The sequence below is a fragment of the Papio anubis genome, chromosome 10, assembly GCF_008728515.1.
Source record: "Papio anubis isolate 15944 chromosome 10, Panubis1.0, whole genome shotgun sequence".
NCBI classification, from domain to species: Eukaryota; Metazoa; Chordata; class Mammalia; order Primates; family Cercopithecidae; genus Papio; species Papio anubis.
The window spans coordinates 57,613,572-57,636,401 of record NC_044985.1 but is presented as its reverse complement, the minus strand read 5'-3'; the positions used below and the strand labels follow the sequence as shown (position 1 = coordinate 57,636,401).

The 22,830-nt window shown below is 39.2% G+C and overlaps 1 protein-coding gene across 11 annotated transcripts in view; it reads left to right on the top strand.

Annotated features, from left to right (window-relative positions):
* SP3 (Sp3 transcription factor) overlaps window positions 1-22,830 on the top strand; it is a 59,420-nt gene that overhangs the window by 18,730 nt on the left and 17,860 nt on the right. For 8 of the 11 annotated variants that reach the window (XR_002516158.2, XM_021923718.2, XM_021923719.2 and 5 more), the window contains exon 5: window positions 11,885-11,926. The exons of 2 other annotated variants lie outside the window; for them this stretch is intronic. Coding sequence is in view for 8 of the 9 variants with exons in the window: in XM_021923718.2 (XP_021779410.1) it covers window positions 11,885-11,926 (42 nt within the window). In the remaining variant the exon portion in view is untranslated. Of the gene's footprint in view, window positions 1-11,884; window positions 11,927-17,058; window positions 17,272-22,830 lie in introns of those variants that run through there. One more of the 11 variants, XM_021923723.2, reaches the window with a different exon arrangement.

Genomic DNA, 22,830 nt, shown 5'->3' with positions numbered 1-22,830 from the left:
CCAGCAGCCCAGAATTCAGTGAGCAATTAAACTATTCAAGATTTAGAGATTAGTGAAGATATTTAAAATACTATTATTCAAAGATCTTTATTGAACTGACTACTACAGGATTAAGTAGGAAAAATGGATCCTGAGGAAATGAGTTGAAAATGAGGAAATAACAATAATTACAGAAATGGATTTTAAAAATTGGTAATTTGAATCCCGGTGTGGTGGTATATGCCTTTAGTTTCAGCTACTCAGGAGGCTGAGGTGGGAGAATTGCTTGAGGCCAGGAGTTTAAGACCAGCTTGGGCAAGATAGACCCCCATCTCTTTAAAAAAAAAAAGATAATATTGGTAACTTAAAAATGTAGAAAATTTCAAAAGTACACAAAAACAATACGTAATGAACCTTCCACGTACCCCTTTCCCAGCTTTAGCAATGATGATCACCCTGCTATTCTTTCTTTTATTTCTACCATTTAAAGTTTTATTTTTGCTGAGTTATTTAATCAATGTATTATTATTTTTGAGACCGTATCTTACTCTGTCACCCAGGCTGGAGTGCAGTGGTGCAATCTTGGCTCATTGCAGCCTCCACCTCCTGGGTTTAAGTGATCCTCCTGCGTCGTCATCTTGAGTAGCTGGGATTACAGGAGCCTGCCACCATGGCTGGCTAATTTTTGAATTTTTTAGTAGAGATGGGATTTCACCACGTTGGCCAGGCTAGTTTTGAACTCCCAACCTCAAATGATCCGTCCACCTCAGCCTCCCAAAGTGCTGGGATTAAGGCATGAGCCAACAGGCCTGACCTTTGCTGAGTTATTTTAAAGCAAATCTGACATCATATAATATTGTCCCAAAATACTAATGGAGTGGTTCTCAGTGTGTGGTCTGAGACCCCTGGGGGAGGTGTCCCTGTGATCCTTTAATGGGAGAGTGAAGTCAAAGCTATTTTCATAATATTAAGATGTTATTTACCTCTTTCACCTCACAAGTAGTGTACAGTGGAGTTTTTATTAGGGAAGCTGAACAATTTTGCATGTTTATTGGCTAATTGTGTTTTTTTGTTAAATTGCCTTTTATGTTTTTTGCTTATTTTCCCCCACTAGTATAGCATACTTCTTGTATACTGTATACATAAAGATGTTGTAAAACGTCTTTATATGTCCGGGATATTAATCTTTTGTCCCACACTACAAATAATGTCATCATTTTTTTGCCTTCAAGTTTAGTCATGTTGGGTTGAGGTATACGTAAATTCTTACTTGACTCTTTTTTAGTATAATAATTTAGAAACTTTGAGATGTAGTTTTTTAATTTAGTTTGTATTGATTTACACGTCTTCTGATGTAGTGGGAACAGTATGTGGAAGAAATTGGGAATTTTAAATTATACTTTCTTAGACTAGAAGATCTAAAATGCATTGTGTGACCTTTAAAGTAATTTTAAATATATGGTTTTGGTCACACTTTGGTTTCTTAGTATTCTATGGAAAAATAGTGTTCATAGTTCCATGAGACCCATCCTTGAGGATGATACTTTCCATCAACCTGGAGTGTATGTAATTTAATAATAGTAAATACTATAACCATTTACTTGTTCTGATATAGCTGTGTGATTTAAACCATATAATTTTAGAGAGCTCAAATAATTCAACTTATTTAAATGCATCTTGAACGAATGGCTGCTCAGTGTTTGTTTTTTGTGGAGATGAGGTTTCACCATGTTGGCCAGGCTGGTCTCAAACTCCTAGTTTCAAGTGATCCAGCTGCCTTGGCCTCTCAGAATGCTGGGATTACAGGCGTGAACCACTGCCCCACCATTGGTGGGTTTTTTTTTTTTTTAATACTTTTCTCTTTAATTTGTTTTCTGGAATAGTGTATTTAGTTTATAATTAACCAAATTTACCCCATAATTTAGTCAGCAACAATAATGCAAATAAGGATTCTGGATGAACATAAAAGAATGGAAATCACCTGATGTGTGCTCTTCATTAGAGTGTTGATATATTTTTCAGTAATGCCGTATTTTAATCCAAGAGGAGAACTTTTTTACATCTTGTTCTCTAAACTGCCTCATCATTTTAGTGGTTCTTGGGTACAATTTTTGTATTCAACCTCATGTTTTTTGAGACAAGGTCTAGCTCTGTCACCCAGGTTGGAGTGCAGTGGTGCAGTTTTGGCTCACTGCAATCTCCAGCTCCCAAGTTCGAGCATTCCTCCTGAGTTAGCTGGGACTACAGGTGTGTGCCACCACACCCGGCTAATCTTTTGTATTTTTTCTAGAGATGGGGTTTTGCCATGTTGCCCAGGGTGGCCTCGAATTTCTGAGCTCAAGCGGTCTGCCTGCCTTGGCCTCCCGAAGTGTTGGGATTATAGGTGTGAGCCACCATGCCAGGCCTTCGGCTTTATTTTATGAGGGTACTTAACGTGTGACATTGTTTTCATAAATCTCATTAATTCTCTGATTCAGTGTGTGGTCTGAGACCCCTGGGGGAGGTGTCCCTGTGATCCTTTAATGGGAGAGTGAAGTCAAAGCTATTTTCATAATATTAAGATGTTATTTACCTCTTTCACCTCACAAGTAGTATACAGTGGAGCCATGTGTACATAGGACCATCATTCTCTCAGCAACCTAGGTTAGTCAGTCATTGATTCAGTCAGCAAATGTTTGAGGGTACAGTCACATGCTGCATAATGATGTTTCAGTCATCAACAAACCACATATACGATGGTGGTCCCATAAGATGTAAGACTTTTATTTTTACGGTTCCTTTTCTGTTATGTTTAGATACACAGATAACGTACCATCATGTTTATAGTTGCCTGTAGTACTCAGTATAGTAACTTGTTATACAGGTTCTTAGCCTGTGAACAACAGACTATACCTATAGCCTAGATGTGTAGTAGACTATACCATCTACGTTTGTGTAAGAAAGACTGCAATGTTTGCACAGTAATGAAATCGCCTAATGATGTATTTCTCAGAATGTATCCCAGTCATTAAGTGACAAATGGTTTTATACTACAATGTTCTAGGTAGTATTCTTTGCAGCAGTGAAAAAGACTAAGTCCCTACTCTCATGAATCTTGTGTTCTAGTGGATGAAGACCAGTAAGCAAGTACAATAATTTTACATAATTAGTGTTATGAAGAAAATAAAGCGGCACTGGGAGCGGTGGTTCACGCCTTTAATTCCAGCACATTGGGAGACCATAGTGGGAGGTTCACTTAAGCTCAGGAGTTCGAGACCAGCCTGGGCAACATGGTGAGACCCCCATCTCATAACAAAATAAAAATTAAATTAAAAAAGAAAATAAAGCAGAGTTATGGAATAACCATGGGTATGGTGGTTATTTTAAATATGATGGTTAGGAAATCCCGCCTTATAAGAAAATGAAATTAAGCTACAGATCTGAACATTGATAAAGGAGCCTGTCACTGACATTTGGAGGAAAGAGTATTCCAGGAAGAGGGAATGAGCAAGGTGGCTGGAATTTCGTGAATGAGGAGTGTTAGAAAATAAGATTGGTATCAGTCAGGGACCAGATAATATATGCCATGGTAGGGAAATTGGATTTATTTCATGTCTCATAGGAAAACATTGGTAGGTTTTAAGCAGGGAACTGATATAATTTATGTGTTTAAAAGACCACTCTAGCAGGTCCCTGCCTCAGAGTAAGCATAAGGCTGATGGAGCAACAGAGTCATCCCTCAGTATCCAATGGGGATTGGTTCTAGGATACTTCCTACACCCCCTAGAATATCAAAATCCCCAGATGCTCTAGTCTCTTGTAGTATTTGCATATAACCTACACACATCCTCCCACAAGCTTTAAACCATCTCTAGGTTACTTACAATACCTAATATAATGTAAATGCTATATAAATAGTTGTACTGTATTTTAAATTTTGTATTTTTATTATTTTTGTGTTTTTAAAAAAACTTTTGATTTGCAGTTAGTTGGATCCACAGATACAGAACCCGTGGAGGGTTGACTGTACAATCAAAAGATGATAGTTTGGCTAGGCTAGTAATGGGGAAAATCTGGGGAAGGGTGGAGTAAAGTGGGAATTAAGTCTCTTATGGCTTTGTTAAATTTGAAATGACTATTAGATCTACAAGTGGATGGTTCCAGTAAACAGTAGAATATCAGAATCTAGTGGTCAGGTTGGCCTGGAGGTAGAATTTAGGGTGTCATTAGTGTATACAGATATGACTCAATGAAATCATTCAGGTCATAGTTTCTTTTCCAGTCGCCCAGGCTGGAGTGCAGTGGCATGATCCTAGCTGACTGTAACTTCCGCCTCCTGGGTTCAAGCGTTTCTCCTGCCTCAGCCTCCCAAGTAGCTGGGATTACAGATGTGCGCTACCACGCCTAGCTAATTTTTGTATTTTTCATAGAGATGGGGTTTCACCATGCTGGCCAGGCTGGTCTTGAACTTCTGACCTCAAGTGATTCGCCTGCCTTGGCCTCCCAGAGTGCTGGGATTACAGGCTTACAGGCATGAGCCATCGCGCCCGGCCCCAACTTTCGACTGCATTGTAGAATCTCTCAGAGAACTTTCTAGAAATGCCAACAACTTGTGTTCATCCTCCTCCCAATTCTAGTTTAATTGCTCTACGTGAAGCCAGGAAAGTTGTGTCATAAAAGTCCATAAGTGATTTTGAAGTGCAACTGGTTTAAGAATTTCTAACTTAATAGAGAAAGAATATACGTAGAGAAGAGCTTGGGAAATCATATTCTGAGCCTCAGGTTATTTCTCTAGACTTTTTAAATGTAGAGTCTGGCAAAGTATCAAATGTAACCCACCAGGCATATGAGAAGGTAAGACAACAGGAATGAGAACCAGCAGAAACAATAGAAATAGACTAAAAACTACCTAACTGTGGTCTAGGGAATACAAGCCACGCTTGAAAAAATTTTAACAGTTGGAGACTGTAACAGAAATGACACTGCAGATTTGTAAAAGAACCAAATAGAAATTCAGGAACTGAAACTTAAGTGTCCAAAATTGAAGGAAAGCCTTAAGAATGAGTCTTAGGGCATTCTCAACATTTAGAGGGTGAGAAGTAGAGGAAGAACTCGCAAAGGAAACAGAAGGAGCTTCCATGAAAGCCAAGTATATTTTGGAAGCCAAGTGAGTAAATTACTTAAGAACGGAGGAGGGAATGCTTATCTGTTTCTTTTCTTTTTTTTAGACAGGGTCTCACTATCACCCAGACTGGAGTGCAGTGGCATGATCACTGCCTCGACCTTCCAAGTTCAGATGACCTTACCACCACAGCTTCCCAAGTAACTGGGACTACGTGTGTGTGCTGCCATGTCTGGCTTATGTTTTGTAATTTTTAGTAGAGATGGAGTTTCGCCACGTTGACCAGGCTGGTCTCGAACTCCTGGGCTGAAGGTATCCACCTGCCTTAGTCTCCCAATGTGCTGGGATTACAGACGTGAGCCACTGTGCCTAGCATCATCTATTCATATATCGTGGAGGGTACATAAGATGAGAGAGAATGGGATATTGGATTTAGCAAGATAATGGTTGTTGGTGACTTTTAACAAGTGGTTTCATTGGAGTGCTGAGGGGGAAAGCATGAGTAGAATGATTTAAAAGGAGAAGAGGATTTAGTGAGAGAAATTACAATTTTTTTTTTCTCGTGTTATGAGCAACATTTGGCTGGGCACGGTGGCTCAAGCCTGTAATCCCAGCACTTTGGGAGGCCGAGACGGGCGGATCACGAGGTCAGGAGATCGAGACCATCCTGGCTAACGCGGTGAAACCCCGTCTCTACTAAAAAATACAAAAAACTAGCCGGGCGAGGTGGCAGGCGCCTGTAGTCCCAGCTACTCTGGAGGCTGAGGCAGGAGAATGGTGTGAACCCGGGAGGCGGGGCTTGCAGTGAGCTGAGATCCGGCCACTGCACTCCAGCCCGGGCGACAGAGCAAGACTCCGTCTCAAAAAAAAAAAAAAAAAAAAAAAAAAGAAATAGATGGTAGCTGGAGGTGGACCTGGTTGAGGCGGTTGGTTTTCTAAGAATGTCGCCACAAATTAATGATTGCAAGCTGCTTATGAAGATCTAATGCCTGTTGATCTGAGTGAGTGGAACAGTTTCATCCTGAAACCATCTCCCCTTCAGCGGTGAAATTGTCTTCCATGAAACTGGTCCCTGGTGCCAAAAAGGTTGAGGACCACTGTCCTAGACTGCTGTTAAGACATCTAGTCTAGGCTGAGTGTGGTGTCATAATCCCAGCACTTTGGGAGACTGAGGCTGGGAGAATTGCTTGAAGCCAGGAAGTTGAAACCAGTCTGGGCAACCAAGCAAGACCTTGCCTTTACCAAAAAAACAAAAAATTAGTTGATCACGGTAACATGTGACCATAGTCCTATCTGCTCAGAGAGGCTGAGATGGGAGGATTGCTTGAACCTAGGAGATCAACGCTACAGTGAGTTATGATTGAGTCATTGCACTCCAGCCTGGGTGACTCTCTCTTAAAAAACAACTTTTATTTTCCATGCCTCCAATCATTCCTCCTTTCTGGAGCATCAACACAAATTTATTTTTTTTTAAACAATTTTACATTTTTTATCTTTTTAATTCCTCTCCCAAAATCAGATGTAACTTTTTTTTTTCCGAGATGGAGTCTCGCTCTGTTGCTCAGGCTGGAGTGCAGTGGCGCAATCTTGGCCCACTGCAACTTCCGCCTCTTTGGCTCAAGTGATCCTCCTGCCTCAGCCTCCTGAGTAGCTGGGACTACAGGCCCACGCCACCACACCTAGACAGTGTTTCACCATGTTGGCCAGATGGTCTCAAACTCCTGACCTCAGGTGATCCACCTGCCTTGGCCTCTCAAAGTGCTGGGAATACAGGCATGAGCCACTGTGCCTTGCCAGATGTCACAAAAATTTTTAATCTTACTTCAAAAATGCTGTAGTGGATATCCTTATGCAGATGTATCATTTCTTTTAAGTATGCATATCCGAAGCATATACATCTGAAAGCAAAATCCCAAGGTTGGAGAATATGTGCCTTTTTAGTTTTGTAAGACACTAGAAATGCTCCAATACATCATTTTTGTATCATTCATTTTCCCTAAACACAGATCATGTTGTTGCTTTCTGTAAAGTCTTGACTGGCTCTTCCTTTACGTTTAAATTGAGGTCTCTTGAGTCTACAAATACTTATAGCGCTCTTGCTGTGCATGCCAGATACTGGAGTTACAAAGATGAGTATGATAATTCTTGCACTAAAGGTGCTCATAATCTAACAGGTTAGACTGTGATTTCTCAACCTCTGCACTGTTGATATTTTGGGCCTGGTGATTCTTCATTGTGGGGTTGTCCTCTGCATTGTAGGATATTGAGGAGCATTCCTGACTTACCCACTAGACGCTGGTAGCACTCTGTACCCCCTGCAGTTGTGACAGTAAAAAAAATGGCTTCACACATTTGCCACATGTCCCCTGGAGGGCAGTTCTTCATCTCCCCCTTAAGAATCATTGGGTTAGACAGACATGCACACGATTCTAGTATAATGTGATAAATGGTATGTTAACATTGAACCCCACAGCACTTTAGAAACAGGAATAGTGGAGTAACCTTCAGGTTGACATCTTTCAAGACTTAGCTCAGATACTACCTTATCCCGCAGCCTTCCTTTCTTCTTGCCAGCTTTGAATTACTGCTTGTTTAATAGCCCTTGTCCTTTGTCTTGTATTATAGCTAACATGTATTTCTTGTTTTGGAATTGGGCAGTCATTTCTTACTCATCTTTTTTTTCCTACTTTTTTTTAAATGGATAAAATGAAGAGATACCAGTAATAGATACAGAATAAACGTAGATTTGTGTGGAAATGTATAATGTAAATTTTACCTGTTTGCTTGCTTGTTTTTTATTTTTTTTCTTCTTGGAGACAAAGTTTAGCTCTTGTTGCGCAGGTGGGAGCACAATAGCGGCACTATCTCGGCTCACTGTAACCTCTGCCTCTTGTGTTCAAGCGATTCTCCTGCCTCAGCCTCCCGAGTAGCTGGGATTACAGGCGCCTGCCACCACGCCCGGCTAATTTTTGTATATTTAGTAGACACAGGGTTTTACCATGTTGACCAGGCTGGTCTTGAACTTTTGACCTCAGGTGATCCACCCTCCTTGGCCTCCCAAAGTGCTGGGATTATAACTTTGTTCAGATGTGAAAGTTGCATTCTGTTTGTTTCATACTTCTACCAGTTCTGTAATTGTGCTAAATTTGTAGCTTTTTAAAAACTCTTGACATTCAGAATTATGTTTCAGAAGCCAACATATAAACCTGTGACGGAAGAAACTTAAGAGAAGCAAAAGGAACGTTAGGTTTAGTCTTACCTGCATATGAGAGAATTTAGGAGAATTAAATGACTTGCCCCAAAGTCATTTTTTAACACTGTAGATTTTGTGTATTTTTATTCTAATGACATGATGAGAGATTTTTAAAACGTAAATTCTTTATCTTTGAGCAGTACATAATGAAATATTTGCAGATGAAATGTTATATCTGGGATTTGTTTCAAAATGGCAGTTTGGGTTATACATGAAATACAGTTGTCCCAGAGTTTGTGGAATTTGGGTGATGGGTACATGGGAGTTTGTTACACTTTTCTACTTTGGTATATATTGGAGATTTTCGAGAATAAAAAGGTTTTGAGAATGTGAGTTTTAGCCTCATGTTTTTAATGAGTAGAAAATTTGGATTAAAAATATTTTAAAATTTCTTTTTAAACATTTTTTTTCTCAGACTTTAGTGAGCATCAGAAGGATTATTTAAAAACTTTTTTTCAAGAAATTTAACGTTAACTAAGATTGGACTTTAATTTTGGTTCCAACATCTCCTGTGATGTTTGGGTTAGTAAACTTTATTCATAGTAACAGCTTGGGCAGGGTTTGAATACTTCCTTGATTCACAAGTGGAAGAGGATTTTATGGTTCTGTTGTGAAAGCCTTGAAGATGAAGTTTTTACTGTTTAGGCTATTTTCCTGCATTATCTCTTGTGTTAATGAAGAAGGTAGTTGATAAATTTCAGGGAATAGCCAGTCACATAAAGCTGCAGTAGAAGTGTTCTTGGTTTTTCTTGCATATGAAGGGGAAAGTCAGATACATTTTTAATAAATCTCTTTGCTGCTTTCATTTGGCAGCCTTGTTTGGGCACGGGGATAATAAAGCCTCAAGAACTTGAGAGAGCGGGTGAACAGGTTTCTCACATTGAAACTATTTAGTCAAATATGTACTTTTTTTGTATTGTCTGTAAAAGTATGTACCTATTTTCTCAGGAAGCTTACAGATTTATTGGAGTAAGATAGATACATGGAGCAGTAATCAGTATAAATCGGTGTATGATCTGCAATATAAATCAATGTAATAAGTCACTAAATTGCGTGATACAGATAACTGTGTAGAATTTCAGAGGAATAGAAAATCAAAGAAGGCTCCAGGAGACCTAATAAAGAGAGAAGAGAAGGTTAATGGGGAATCTAGATTTGTATAGGTAGAGAGATGAGAGGAAGATGTTTAGTAACAAGGTCTAAAAAAAAAAAAAATAGAGGCAAGGCAAAGCATTTCTCCAAAAATGGTTTGTAAGATATTAATAGGTGTTATTAAATGTTATAAAAATGCTCATTAGCATGTTAAAGTTTCTGAGAAATTCTGTGGGAAATGAACCTATTTAAGGAAAGGAAGCAGCATTTTTTTCTTTTTTAGATTATACCTCTGTAGTGATCAGTATTTCATTGGGTTAATTGTGAGGAACTACTTTGGGAAATGCTGTTATAGCATGAATAGAAATCTAGGCGGTTTGGTGACTAGTGGCTGATAGGACACATTTGAATAAGTATGGTGAGAGAATGAAAAGCACTGAATACTATTGGTGAGGGTTTCACTATTTTTAACCTTACTTAAGTAGCCCATGAAAGTTTTTGAACAGAGGAATAATGTGAGTAAATCAATGCTTGGAAGACATATCTCCAGAACAGAGTGGAATGGGAAGAAACTAGCACCAAAGAAGGTAGGAGCGGGGCCAGGCGTGGTGGTTCACTCCTGTAATCCCAGCACTTTGGGAGGCCAAGGCAGGTGGATCACCTGAGGTCAAGAGCAGCCTGACCAATATGGTGAAACCCTGTCTTTACTAAAAATACAAAAAAATTAGCCGGGTGTGGTGACATGTGCCTGTAGTCCCAGCAATTCGGGAGACTGAGACAGAATTGCTTGAACCCAGGAGGCAGAGGTTGCAGTAAGCCGAGATTGCGCCACTGCACTCCAGCCTGGGTAACAGAGCAGGACTCTGTCTCAAAAAAAGAAGGTGGTAATGGGCCACTTTAGTTAAATGGAGGAAGGAAGGAAGGAAGAATGCCAGGCATTTCAAAATACGGATTTATAGGATTGGTGATTAACTATCAGGAATACAAGAGATGAATCCATTGTTTTAAAGTTGTATCATTGGCACATTTGTGAGGGGAAAACTGATCTGGTGACCCCAAAATGATAGTAGTTTGAATGGATTGAATTTGTGGTTGAAATAATTGTTGCTAGCAGACATGGAGGGCTGAGCCTAGGACAAAGGAATGGAATTCTGTAGGAGAGGGGTAATAGACACAATTGAGGTCAGGAGAATTGATAAAACTGAACAAGGGAATTATAAAAAGGAAGATGCTTTGGGAAATTTTGGGGGTGGTGGAGTGGGGACCATAAAACTGTTATGTTATTAGCATCAGTAAAACATGCAGGAAATGTGTATTTTCTACCATTTCTAAGATACTCTTTTGGGATAGTAAAGTTTTAGTGGGTAATATATTTCTTTGGGTAACAGGAAAACAGGATTTCTCTTTCCCCTGACATTTGGCGTTGGAAAGTTTAGTTTGGACTCAGCTGATTAGTTTGGTGTTGGTTGTTTTGTTGGTTGGGTTTTGGTTTTGTCTTACTATTTTCCGTCAGGAAAACATCTACATGGATTGTCTATCAATTCTAGGTATCACCTCTGCTTTATTTAAAAGAACTTCTTTTAGCCTGAACTGATCATTAATAAGTTAGAATACCCAGCTTTGTATTTTTTGGAAACAGCGTCTCACTCTGTCGCCCAGGCTGGAGTGCAGTGGCATGATCATAGCTTACTGCAGCCCCGAACTCCTGGGCTCAATCAGTTCTCCCACCTCGGCCTCCAATTTACAGGTGTGAGTCATTGCACGTGGCCTAGAACATCGACTTTAAAACAGGTTTTGTAAGAAAGAATTAATTGCTGGTATCTGATACCAGTTAACATATAAGTACACTTATTCCCTAAGGAAAATTTGCTGCTATATTTACATAAGCCCTTCTTTTTGGTGCTTTTTTATTTTCTGCCACTTAAAGTATTTAATTCCCGTTACTTCATGTAATTCAGCCATTCATTACCTTGGATCCTCTTATATGCCAAAATTCCTTCTTGAATGTTTAAGTGAAGATGGAATAGAATGTATTTATTTTTAGAAGAAAGTTTCAGCCTTAGAACTGTAAAAGCAAAGCTTTTAACCTTGAAGGTAATACCTTATATTTGTTGATAAATAAGTAGAGAGCTGATTTAATTTTTTTTTTTATTTACTTTTTATGTTTTACAGTGATGGGGTCTTGCTGTGTTGCTCAGGCTGGTCTTGAACCCCTGGCCTTGGGTAATCCTCCTGTGTGCCTCCTGAAGTGCTGGGATTACAGGCCTGGCAGTTGACTTTCTATGTTACAGTGTTAATAAATGGCAGAAGTTAACTTTAAAGGGTGTAAGGAAATCTTTTTGAAAATTGGTGAAAATATCTTTAGTTTTGATTAGCATTATGTCATTTATTATTTCCTGCTTTCTCCCTACTTTTTATAAATAAATAGTTTTTTTCACTCCTATTTAATTTTCTTTCAGCCTACGCTTGTTTCAACAGCAGTAACCACTCAAAAAGACTTGGTAAGAAAGTTTTAAAGAGGATTTGAAGTACCTGATGGCCAAAATGAATTTTAAAAAATGGTATTTGATGTCTATTCCCATTTTTGCTTTTTTTCCATTCTAATCAGTTAAGTTTTTGCTCTTATATTTTTAGAGGCAAGTTCTCTCTCACCCAGAGTGGAGTACAGGGGTACGATTATAGCTCACTGCATCCTCAAACTCCTGGGTTCAAGGGATCCTACTGCATTAGCCACCTGAGTAGGTGGGACTACAGGTGCCCAGCACTGTGCCTTGCTAATTTTTTTATGATTTGATTTTTTGTAATGGTGGAGTCTCACTATGTTGCCCAGGCTGGTCTTGAGCACCTGGGCTCAAGCTATCCTCCCACCTCTGCTTCCCAAGTACTTGGGACTACATAATCCAACTCTTATTTCCTCTTTTCATTTGCTTTTATTAAATCTTCAGGAATTTTGTTGAAGGGCAAATGATGTTCCATGGTAAAGAAATTTTATTTGTCTTAGATTTACTGTTTTATCTAGTTAGTAGTAGTAGTTTATTCAAGTAGAGCTCTACCACTTTATCATTTCGTTTGCTTTTTGAAGCAGGCTTATATCAGAACAAAAGGAAAATAAAGGTAGAATTTATTGAAAACATAGTTTGAAAGTTTTAAATTGTGATTTTATAAAGGTTATTTTACAAATGTTTTATATATATATATATATATAATTTTATAAATGTTAGTTATTTGTACTGTCTTCCTAATATATCTGGTTCTCTTCTTCACCCAAGTTGGGTGTAGCCATGGAGCTTGCTTTGGCCAATGAAATATGTCATGGTGATTGATCCATTAGTCAAGAAAGCATGCAGTACACCCTCAGCTGATTTATGATGGATGTGAATAAAAAATAGACCTTTGTTTTAAGCCACTGTGATTTGAGAGGTTGTTAGTACAACTTAATTTTGCCCTGCTCTGTTATATAGGGGAGCCACTAGCCCTGTGATGCTGTTAAGCACTCGAAATGTGGCTAGACTGAATTGAGATGTGCTGTTAAGTGTAATAAAATACAAACTGAATTTTGAAGTTTTAGTATAAAAAATAGAATGTAAAACATTTCATGAATTTTTATTATTGATAAAAGATTGGAATTTAATTCTTTGGATATATAGGCATGCTTTATCTTACTGTGCTTCACAGATACTAAAAAAAAAATGAAGGATGTGGCAACCTCATGTTTGAGCAAGTCTGTTGACCCCATTTTTCCATCAGCACGTGATCACTTTGTGTCTCTGTGTCACATTTTGGCAATTCTTGCAATATTTCAAATGTTTCCATTATTTTATTTTTATTTTTGAGGCAGAGTCACCCACTGTCGCCCAGGCTGGAGTGCAATGGTACAGTCTCGGCTCACTGCAAGCTCCGCCTCCTGGGTTCACACCATTCTCCTGCCTCAGCCTCCTGAGTAACTGGGACTACAGGAGCTCACCACCACGCCTGGCTAATTTTTTGTATTTTTAGTAGAGACGGGGTTTCCCCGTGTCAGCCAGGATGGTCTCCGATCTCCTGACCTCATGATCCGCCCGCCTTGGCCTCCCAAAGTGCTGGGATTACAGGCGTGAGTCACCGCGCCTGGCCTTCATTATTATTATACTTCTTAACAGTGATCTGTAATCAGTGGTCTTTGATGTTACTGTTGTAATTGTCTTGGGGCACAACAGACTATGCACCCCCATAGAAGGTGAACTTAATTGATATAAAGGTTGTATGTTCTGACTGTTCCAACAACCAGCCATTTCCCCATCTCTCTGCTTGGGCCTCCCTCCTCCCTGAGACACAACAATATTTAAACTAGGCCAATTCTGGGCACAGTGGCTCATGCCTGTAATCCCAGCACATTGGGAGGCCAAGATTGGCAGATCACTTGAGGTCAAGAGTTCAAGTCCGGTCTGGCCAACATGGTGAAAACCGTCTCTACTGAAAATACAAAAATTAGCTGGGTATGGTGGCAGGCGCCTGTCATCCCTGCCACTTGGGAGACTGAGGCAGAAGAATTGCTTGAACCCGGGAGGCAGATGTTGCAGTGAGCTGAGATCACACCACTGCACCCCGGCCTGGGCAAAAGAGCAAAACTCTGTCTCAAAAAAAAAGAAAAAAAAGAAACTAAGCCAATTAATAATAACCCTACAGTAGCCTCTAAGTGTTCAAGTGAAAGGAAGAATTGCACATATCTCACTTTAAGTCAAAAGCTAGAAATAATTAAGCTTAGTGAGGAAAGCATATTGAAAGCCCAGATAGACCAGAAGCTGGGCCTCTTGTGCCAAACAGCCAAGTTGTGAATGCAAAGGAAGGGTTCTTGAAGGAAATTAAAAGTCCTATTCCAGTGAACACATGTGATAAGAAAGCAAAACAGTCTCATTGCTGATATGGAGAAAATTTTAGTGGTCTGGCCAGATCATACCAGCCACAACATTCCTTTAAACCAAAGCCTAATCCAGAGCAAGGCTCCTAACTCTCTTCAATTCTGTGAATGCTGATAGAGGTGAGGAAGCTGCAGAAAGAGTTGGAAGCTAGCAGATGAGTCTGTGAGTTTTAAGAAAAGAAACTGTTTCCATAACATAAAGGCAAGGCTGCAAGTGCTGATGTAGAAGCTGCAAGAAGTTATCTAGAAATTAACATCATTGATGCAAAGGGTCACGCTAAACAACAGATTTTCCGGCTGGGCGCGGTGGCTCAAGCCTGTAACCCCAGCACTTTGGGAGGCTGAGGCGGGAGGATCACGAGGTCAGGAGTTCGAGACCAGCCTGGCCAATATGATGAAACCCCATTTCTACTAAAAATACAAAAATTAGCCAGACGTGGTGGCGCCCATCTGTAGTCCCAGCTACTCGGGTGGCTGAGGCAGAAGAATCGCTTGAACCCAGGAGGTGGTTCAGTGGTTGAGTGGTTCAGAGATTGCAGTGAGCTGAGATTGCACCGTTGTACTCCAGCCTGGGAAACAGAGCCAGACTGTCTCAACAACAAAACAAAAAAAACGCTAGGCTGGTCTCGAACTCCTGACCTCAAGTGATCCACTTGCCTTGGCCTCCCAAAGTGCTGGGATTACAGATGGGAACCACCATGCCCAGCCAGCAACCACCATCTTGATCAGTCAGCAGCAATCGACATTGAGACAAGACCCTCCACCAGCAAAAAGATTACAATTTACTGAAGACTCGGATGATTGTTGGCATTTTTTAGCAGTAAAGTTTTTTTAAATTAATGTACTTTTTGTTTTTTTTAGACATAATGGTGTTGCACACTTAATAGACTGCGGTATAGTATAAACATTATATGTACTGGGAAACCAAAAAAATGGGTGGCTTTGTTAATTGCAATATTAGCTTTATTGTACTTGTCTGGAATAAAATCTGCAGTGTTTCTGAGGTATGTCTATATTAGGTTAAATGAAATATATTTTACCTTTGAGTTTTACTTTTTTAATGTAGCTGCTAGAAAATTTGAAATTACTTATGTGAGTTGCATTGTATTTCTGTTGGACAGCATCTATGTTATTACAGCCTGTCATCACTTAAGTCAAAATTTATACAAAGAATAGTATGCTCTAACAAAAAAACTTCAACTGTGGCATTGGCTTGAGAATCAGGCAGCAAGGAAACTGATGTTAGATGCTAGGAACATTATGATGCAGAGAACAATATTATATAAAACTTACCTGCAATAACTTGGAAGGCAAGTAGTATACCTAATGCATTTGTAGCTTTTGAGATAAGGTTGGAAAACAAATTGTATTTTAACTGGTACTGGTTTCATTTGACAAGGTGTTATATAACGGAAAGAGATGAGCTGGAAAATAATTGTTTAGTTTCCAAGTATGAATGAAAAGCAATACAAAGGGTCCAGAAATTTGGGAATTTGTAGGATTAGAAGAAGCAGTTGCTGCTGCTCCTTTTTTTTTTTTTCCTTTTTAAATAAATTAGAGACACAGTCTCCCTGTGTTGCCCAGGCTAGTCTCAAATTCCTGGGCTCAAGCAATCCTCCCACCTTGGCCTCCCAGAGTGCTGGGATGAGCCACTTTGCCTGACCAGTAATTGCTTTTTACCTCCAATCAGTAGGAGACACAACTGAAAAGGCTTTTGAATAAATAATTAAAATCCATTTTTTGGGCAGGATCCAGTCAGGGTTATGAACATCACTTCCATTGTTAAAATGTCTGAAAGGATTAAGGTAATTCAGAGTAAAGGCCAACTTGAGAGGGAATTGCTTTTCAGTTGGGTTAGGGGAAAGAGACTAAAAGGTATGGATTCCCTGCTAAAGCCAGGTAAACTCAGGGTACCCATAGTTAGGTAGAGAAAAATAGACACATTGTCTCATGAGGCAAGAAAGCGAAGAAAAGTAGTAAATCTAAGAGGCATATCTTAGAAAAAAGCTTTGGTTCTGGACATTGGCGCTTGAAACTGGATAGTATCAAATAGATAAGCCTTCTAATTTTTTCAGGGAGAGGCATAGCCAGAAGTCTGAATAAAGTATAACTGCTTGATACATAATGATCTTGCTCTCTGCCCCGTGCCTGCCTAACCTATTTGCTTCCTGAGAATTCTGCTCTGCTAAGGAGTCACTTTCTGATGTCCACTTCACTTTTAGCGGTAGAAGATAACAGACCAGGAAAAGCCTTCCAGAAGGCAGAACCTAGAGGCACAGAGAACAGCACACTTAGAAACTCCTCCCAAGGGTCAATCAGAGCATTCCCCACCTTCCAGGACAGAGAGCCCTTGTACAGTCTGTTCAGCCTGGCTTATGAATTGCTATGAACGACTGACTGTTATCTTATTTTCTTCTTTTGAACTGGAGCATTTTTTATATTCTGTCAGTGTGTATTGTGTGTTTGAAGGGAGGTAGATTACTTGTTTTAATAGGTCTCTGTGAAGAGGGGCTGCATCTGGACTTGATATAGAGGTGATTTCCCCATCAACACACATCCTGTCCTTTGAGCTTACTGCTGAGATTGGATGGGATATTTGGGTTACCTTCTGAATGGAGGGACAGGTGTGTTTTTTCATGTGGGAAGAATAAATATTTGACAGCAGGGGGACTAGGGAGTCATGATTCTTCATAAAATAATCATAGAATTGCCCTTTCCTTTAATTCTTAATATCAGGCATGGCCATACGCCTTTTTGTGACAAAGCGTGAGTGGAAGTTTAAGAGCAGAATGTGATTTTCCACGTTTTCTTTCACCTTTGGCAAGGCAACCTTGGAAGCATGTATCAAGTGGAGCCTGGACTCCTGAGGTGCTATCATGATAAGATCTCCCTTACCAACCTGAATTGGACATTTGAAATTAGTGAAAAATAAACTTTTGTTTTATCACAGCCATTGAGTTTTTGTGATTGATTGTTACTGTAGCACAACTTCACTGATTCTCATTAATGTGTTAGATTGTAATTTTGGTCAACAAATGTTCACCCAATATAGTTGTTCAATAAATGTTTGAATCAAATATGTAAAAATGTGAGGGCAAAAGAAAAATGTACAAAATTCTAAAACTGCCAAGATCCAGGTCTTTGGCTTTTATTCTTTGTGTGATAGCCAACTCACATGTTGACTACGGGTCCTCTAATTATATAGGTAATATGGCAGGGATTATTCAGGTAGCAGACACAGGGGAAAATAGAAAACAAGCTTGTAAATAGGAGTTCAAAGCAGTACATAGGTGTGGTTTAGTGGATCTTTTAAAGCATTGTTTCTTCTATTTCTGTTGATACTGACTCAAATTAGGATTGTTTACAGTCTGCAGAAAGTGTTGGAACGGAATTGTTTTGTTTAAAGGCAGTTTTTTTTAATGAAGGAAGAAATGCCCAAACCATGTTTTTTTGTTGTTGGTTGGTTGTTTTTCCCCTAGCCATTGCAGCAGTGGCAGAAACATCAGTTTTAGTCCAGTGCTAGAGCAGAGCCTTTTCTTCAAATGACATCTTAGGCAGAACTCCAGTGTATAAAACTAATATTAATGGGACTGCTCTGACTTTTATGAGGGCCTGGGGCCCTCTTCTCTGCTGACACTTACAGTATCCTTTATGGAAACAGTTTGAAATTCCCTATATGAAGCAGATATACCTGCCGTGGCCATCTTCATTTTCAAGGGTTTGGGTTTCTTAAGAGTAGCCTTAGATCCTTTCTTTAGTCCTGATTTATTTAATGTTTATATACAGTTTTAACAGTTCCGACTGATTTCCAAGTTTAAAACTGGCTTGGAAAATGTACAGTAGAAAGGATGATGGGTACGGTAACGTGGTAAGTGGAGGATGGAGAGTGGATTATCACCAGAGTTGGGAAGAAGGCAGGAAAAACAAGTAGAAGAAATGAAAAACTGTAATTATGAATGTTTTTAGTTCAGTGTTCTAGGGCCTATTTGATACCATAAATTACTTTTAATAATGAATTGGAATCATTAGAAGAAAGATTAAATAACATTCTGAGCTTCCTGCCAAGGAAAGTAGGTAAATGCGTAATTGATTCTGTAGGAATTTTTGTTCAAGATATAACTATTTTAAATAACTCATGTCCTGAAGGTTTTGAATTTTAGAAGTTTTTGATGTATTTTTAAAGCGATACACAATTAAAAGTAGTTTAATTAAAATATTTTATAATTAAAGCTTAAAAGGACCTCAAGTTAAATTTGAGAAAATGAATTTATATTGTGATATATGCCATTACTATTACATTTCAACAAGTTACAAGAATGATACAGGCCGGGCGCGGTGGCTCACGTCTGTAATCCCAGCACTTTGGGAGACTGAGGTGGGTGGATCACCTGAGGTCAGGAGTTCGAGACCAGCCTGGCTAATGTGACGAAACCCAGTCTCTACTAAAAAATATAAAAATTAGCCGGGCGTGGTGGCAGACACCTGTAGTCCCAGCTACTCAGGAGGCTGAGATAGGAGGATTACTTGAACCCCGGGAAGTGGAAGTTGCAGTGAGCAGAGATCACACCACTGCACTCCAGCCTAGGTGACCGAGTGACACCCTGTCTTAAAAAAAAGATATGTAGTTGATATGGTTTGGATCTATGTCCCCACCCAAATCTCATGTTCAATTGTAATCCCCGGTGTGGGAGGAAGGGCCTGGTGGTGATTTGATCATGGGGGTGGTTTCCCATGGTTTAACACTATCCTTCTTGGTGTTGTCTTGGTGATAGTGAGTTCTTGTGAGATCTAGTTAAGAGTATGTGGCACCTCTTGCCACCCTCTTGCTGCCCTGGTCATGTGACTTGCCATCTATCCCTTTGCCTTCTGCCATGATTGTAAGTTTCCTGAGGCCTCCCCAGAAGCAGAGCAGATGCCAGAATCATGCTTCCTATACAGCCTGCAGGACCATGAGCCAATTAAATGTTTTTAAAAAATAAATTACCCAGTCTCAGGTATCTCTTCATAGCAGTGGGAGAACAGACTAATACAATAGTATCTAAAAAGCATAACCAGCTCTGTTCTGTCATGGCTATTTTTTTAGAATATTTTAAATGACTTCAGGCCATTCATTTGAAAAGTTTTAACTGCAGTATGCAATTAGAATGACTTAGTTAATAGAATTAATGTGGAAGCCAGATAATTTTAAAATTATCTGGGCATTGTGGCCCAATTTATTTTTGATAGAGACAGGTCTTACTGTGCTGCCCAGGCTGGTCTCAAACACCTAGACTCAAGTGACTCTCCCTCCTTGGCCTCCCAAAGTGCTGGGTGTTACAGGCATGAGCCACCATGCCCCTCCTCTGGTACATTCTATAGGATGCTTAGCACTTGTCCTGTTGGAAGACAGGGCTTTTCTGGGAACCACATGCCTCATTTTTGCATTCTTGGTGAGTAGCATAAATACATGTATAGAACCTGGAAGAAAACGTATATCTATTTGCTAGAAGGCATAAAAACCGAGAATAAGATTATAATAGGTACATCTATTAAACACTAAGAGATGAGGTTAAAAAATAATATATATTGCTATTTTGTATGTTTCCTTCATTGGTCTTACTAAAGGAGGCTTGAAAAGCAGTGTATTTTGTCCTCAAGTAGTTAGACTAAGTTAGACTAGACATTGTGATACAATGCTTAGATTAGGTGATTGGGAGGTGGGAAAGGAGGTTAAACTACATTAAGATCCAGTTTTTGTTGTAGTCATAATTTGTTTTGAATCAAGAGCAGTTTGAATACTTAACCTTATTCATAATAGGCAGCTTCAGATCTTTAATTGTCCCTAAAAATTCAGTCTACTCTTAAGATGAACATTTAGTACATTTTAGTACATTTGATTTGAGAGTTGTGAGTTACTGCTGCTTATAGCAGATCACTTTCCTGCTGTTTCTTGGATAGCAGTTAGGAATTACTGAGAACTATCTTTTTGTGTGTGTGTACTATTTTAACCTGGTAGAATGGCTTTTTAAAAAAAACCTTTATAGTAAATTTAAAGTAGTCTCTTTTTTTTTTATCTGAAGGGGAGAGGAAAACTAGTCCCCAGAGCTTATGGGGACAAGGGTGGAGCCTTAGGAAAGTGTATTGTGTGTCATAATAACTTGTAATATTGCTGTGTATCCTTCATAGTTTCTCTGACCTTCTTACCTTTGACATTGAGGATTTTATCCATTAGGTTTCTAAAATAAGTCCTCTGTGGGAGTGGGAAACAATAGGGGAGATTTGCCAGATTTAAAAAAAAAATTGTAAAAAACACATAACATTAAATTTACCATCTTAACAATTTTTAAGTGTATAGTTCAGTAATGTTACGTATATTCACATTGTTGTGTAACACATATCTAGAATTTTTCATCTTGCAAAATTGAAACTCTTTACCTTTTAAATACCAACTTCCGTTTCCCTCTCTCCCCCATTTGGCAACTGCCTTTTTTCTTGCTGTTTCTGTGATTTTGACTACTTTAGGTACTTGATATTCATGTAATCATAGCTGTCCTTTTGTGACTAGTTTATTTCACTTAACCTCATAATGTCCTTGAGGTTCATCAGTGTTGTAGTGTGTGACAGGATTTCACGTGCTACATACACATACTATATACATACAATAGAATATTTCACATATAATAGCGTATGTGGCTGGGCGCGGTGGCTCACGCCTCTAATCCCAGCAGTTTGGGAGGCCGAGGTGGGCGGATCGCCTGAGGTGAGGAGTTCGAGACCAGCCTAACCAACATGGCGAAACTTGGTCTCTACTAAAATTACAGAAATTAGCCCGGTGTGGTGTTGCATGCCTGTAATTCCAGCTACTTGGGTGGCTAAGGCAGGAGAATAGTTTGAACCCGGGCAGTGGAGGTTGCAGTGAGCTGAGATCACGCCCCTGCACTCCAGCCTAGGCAACAGCGAGGCTCTGTCTCAAACAGACAAAAATAGTCTATGTATAAAGTTTCTTTATCCTTCCTAGATTTTTTTTTTTTTTTTTTTTTTTTTTTTTTGAGACGGAGTCTCGCTCTGTCGCCCAGGCTGGAGTGCAGTGGCCGGATCTCAGCTCACTGCAAGCTCCGCCTCCCGGGTTTACGCCATTCTCCTGCTTCAGCCTCCCGAGTAGCTGGGACTACAGGCGCCGGCCACCGCGCCCGGCTAGTTTTTTGTATTTTTTAGTAGAGACAGGGTTTCACCGCGTTAGCCAGGATGGTCTCGATCTCCTGACCTCGTGATCCGCCCGTCTCGGCCTCCCAAAGTGCTGGGATTACAGGCTTGAGCCACCGCGCCCGGCCCCTTCCTAGATTTTTAAATTCACTTTGATTTAATTAAACTAAAACTAATTAAAGTTGCATATATTTATATACAGGGAAGCTAACTTAAAGCTTCTCTTCCTGTGAACTGGCCCTGGTAGGGAGTTGATCTTTAGCAATATATGCAATATGGTTTTGCACAGTTTTCCATCTTACATCCTGGCTGCATCCATTTTCAACTGTGTGACTTCAGGCAAACTACATAACCTCTTTGTTTTCTCATCTAGAAAGGAAGGGGAAAAATAATAACCTCAGTGTAGTTGGGAGCATGACATGAGTTAATATATGTAAGTACTTAGAATAGTGCTCAACAAGTAGTAAATCCTTACCTTATGTGTTTAGCCATCATATTTATCATTGGGGAGAGTAGGACACTGTTTAACAAGGGCTTAACTAGTACTCAAGATTTAATAAGGTGAAGTGAATATCTCACTAGTCAGTGTACTAATTACAGGTCACATAGTCTTTTTCTCACATATTTGTGGCAAGACTATAAAATGAGATCTTTTGTAATACATATTAGGAAATCAGTCATTTCTGGTTATGTTCATATGTATGTGTATGTAAGATAATTTGGAAAACTATAAAAATGAAAGATTAATAAAAGATTAATTTCAAATGGGAGGAAAGGAGCAGTTTATAGAAGAATAATGATCCAAATCTAAGGAGATGGCATTTGGGGGAAGAGATTGCTTGATGTTAAAGCAGAGATGGTGATTATCCATCCATCTATGTTTTTAAAATTATTATTATATTTGGTAAGGGGATAACATTTAGTTTTAAAAACCTACCCCTAAAGTGTTAACTTCTTTTAGCATTAGTGAAGGAATATTTTTAGGAATTCATATCTATAATTTAGAACTATCCCCTTAGAAGAAAAGTTGGAAAAAAGCTTGGTACCTCTGAAATATCCATAGGAATCTGAGGAATAATGAAACTTTATAATACATGAGATATTGTAGAATTATCCAGTGGTTCTGTTAGATGATTTTTATGGCAGGTGAAGCTGATTAAAGGGAAAATGTAAATTTTTAGAATCAAATGAAGTAATTTCATCAGTGCTTAAAAAAGTTGAAGGCAGAAAATATGAAAGACTTTGATAAGAACAACAAAATCTTAATGGCACACTTGATAAAAGATAATGTCTCATTTTATCAACCATACTGTAATTCATATTTAT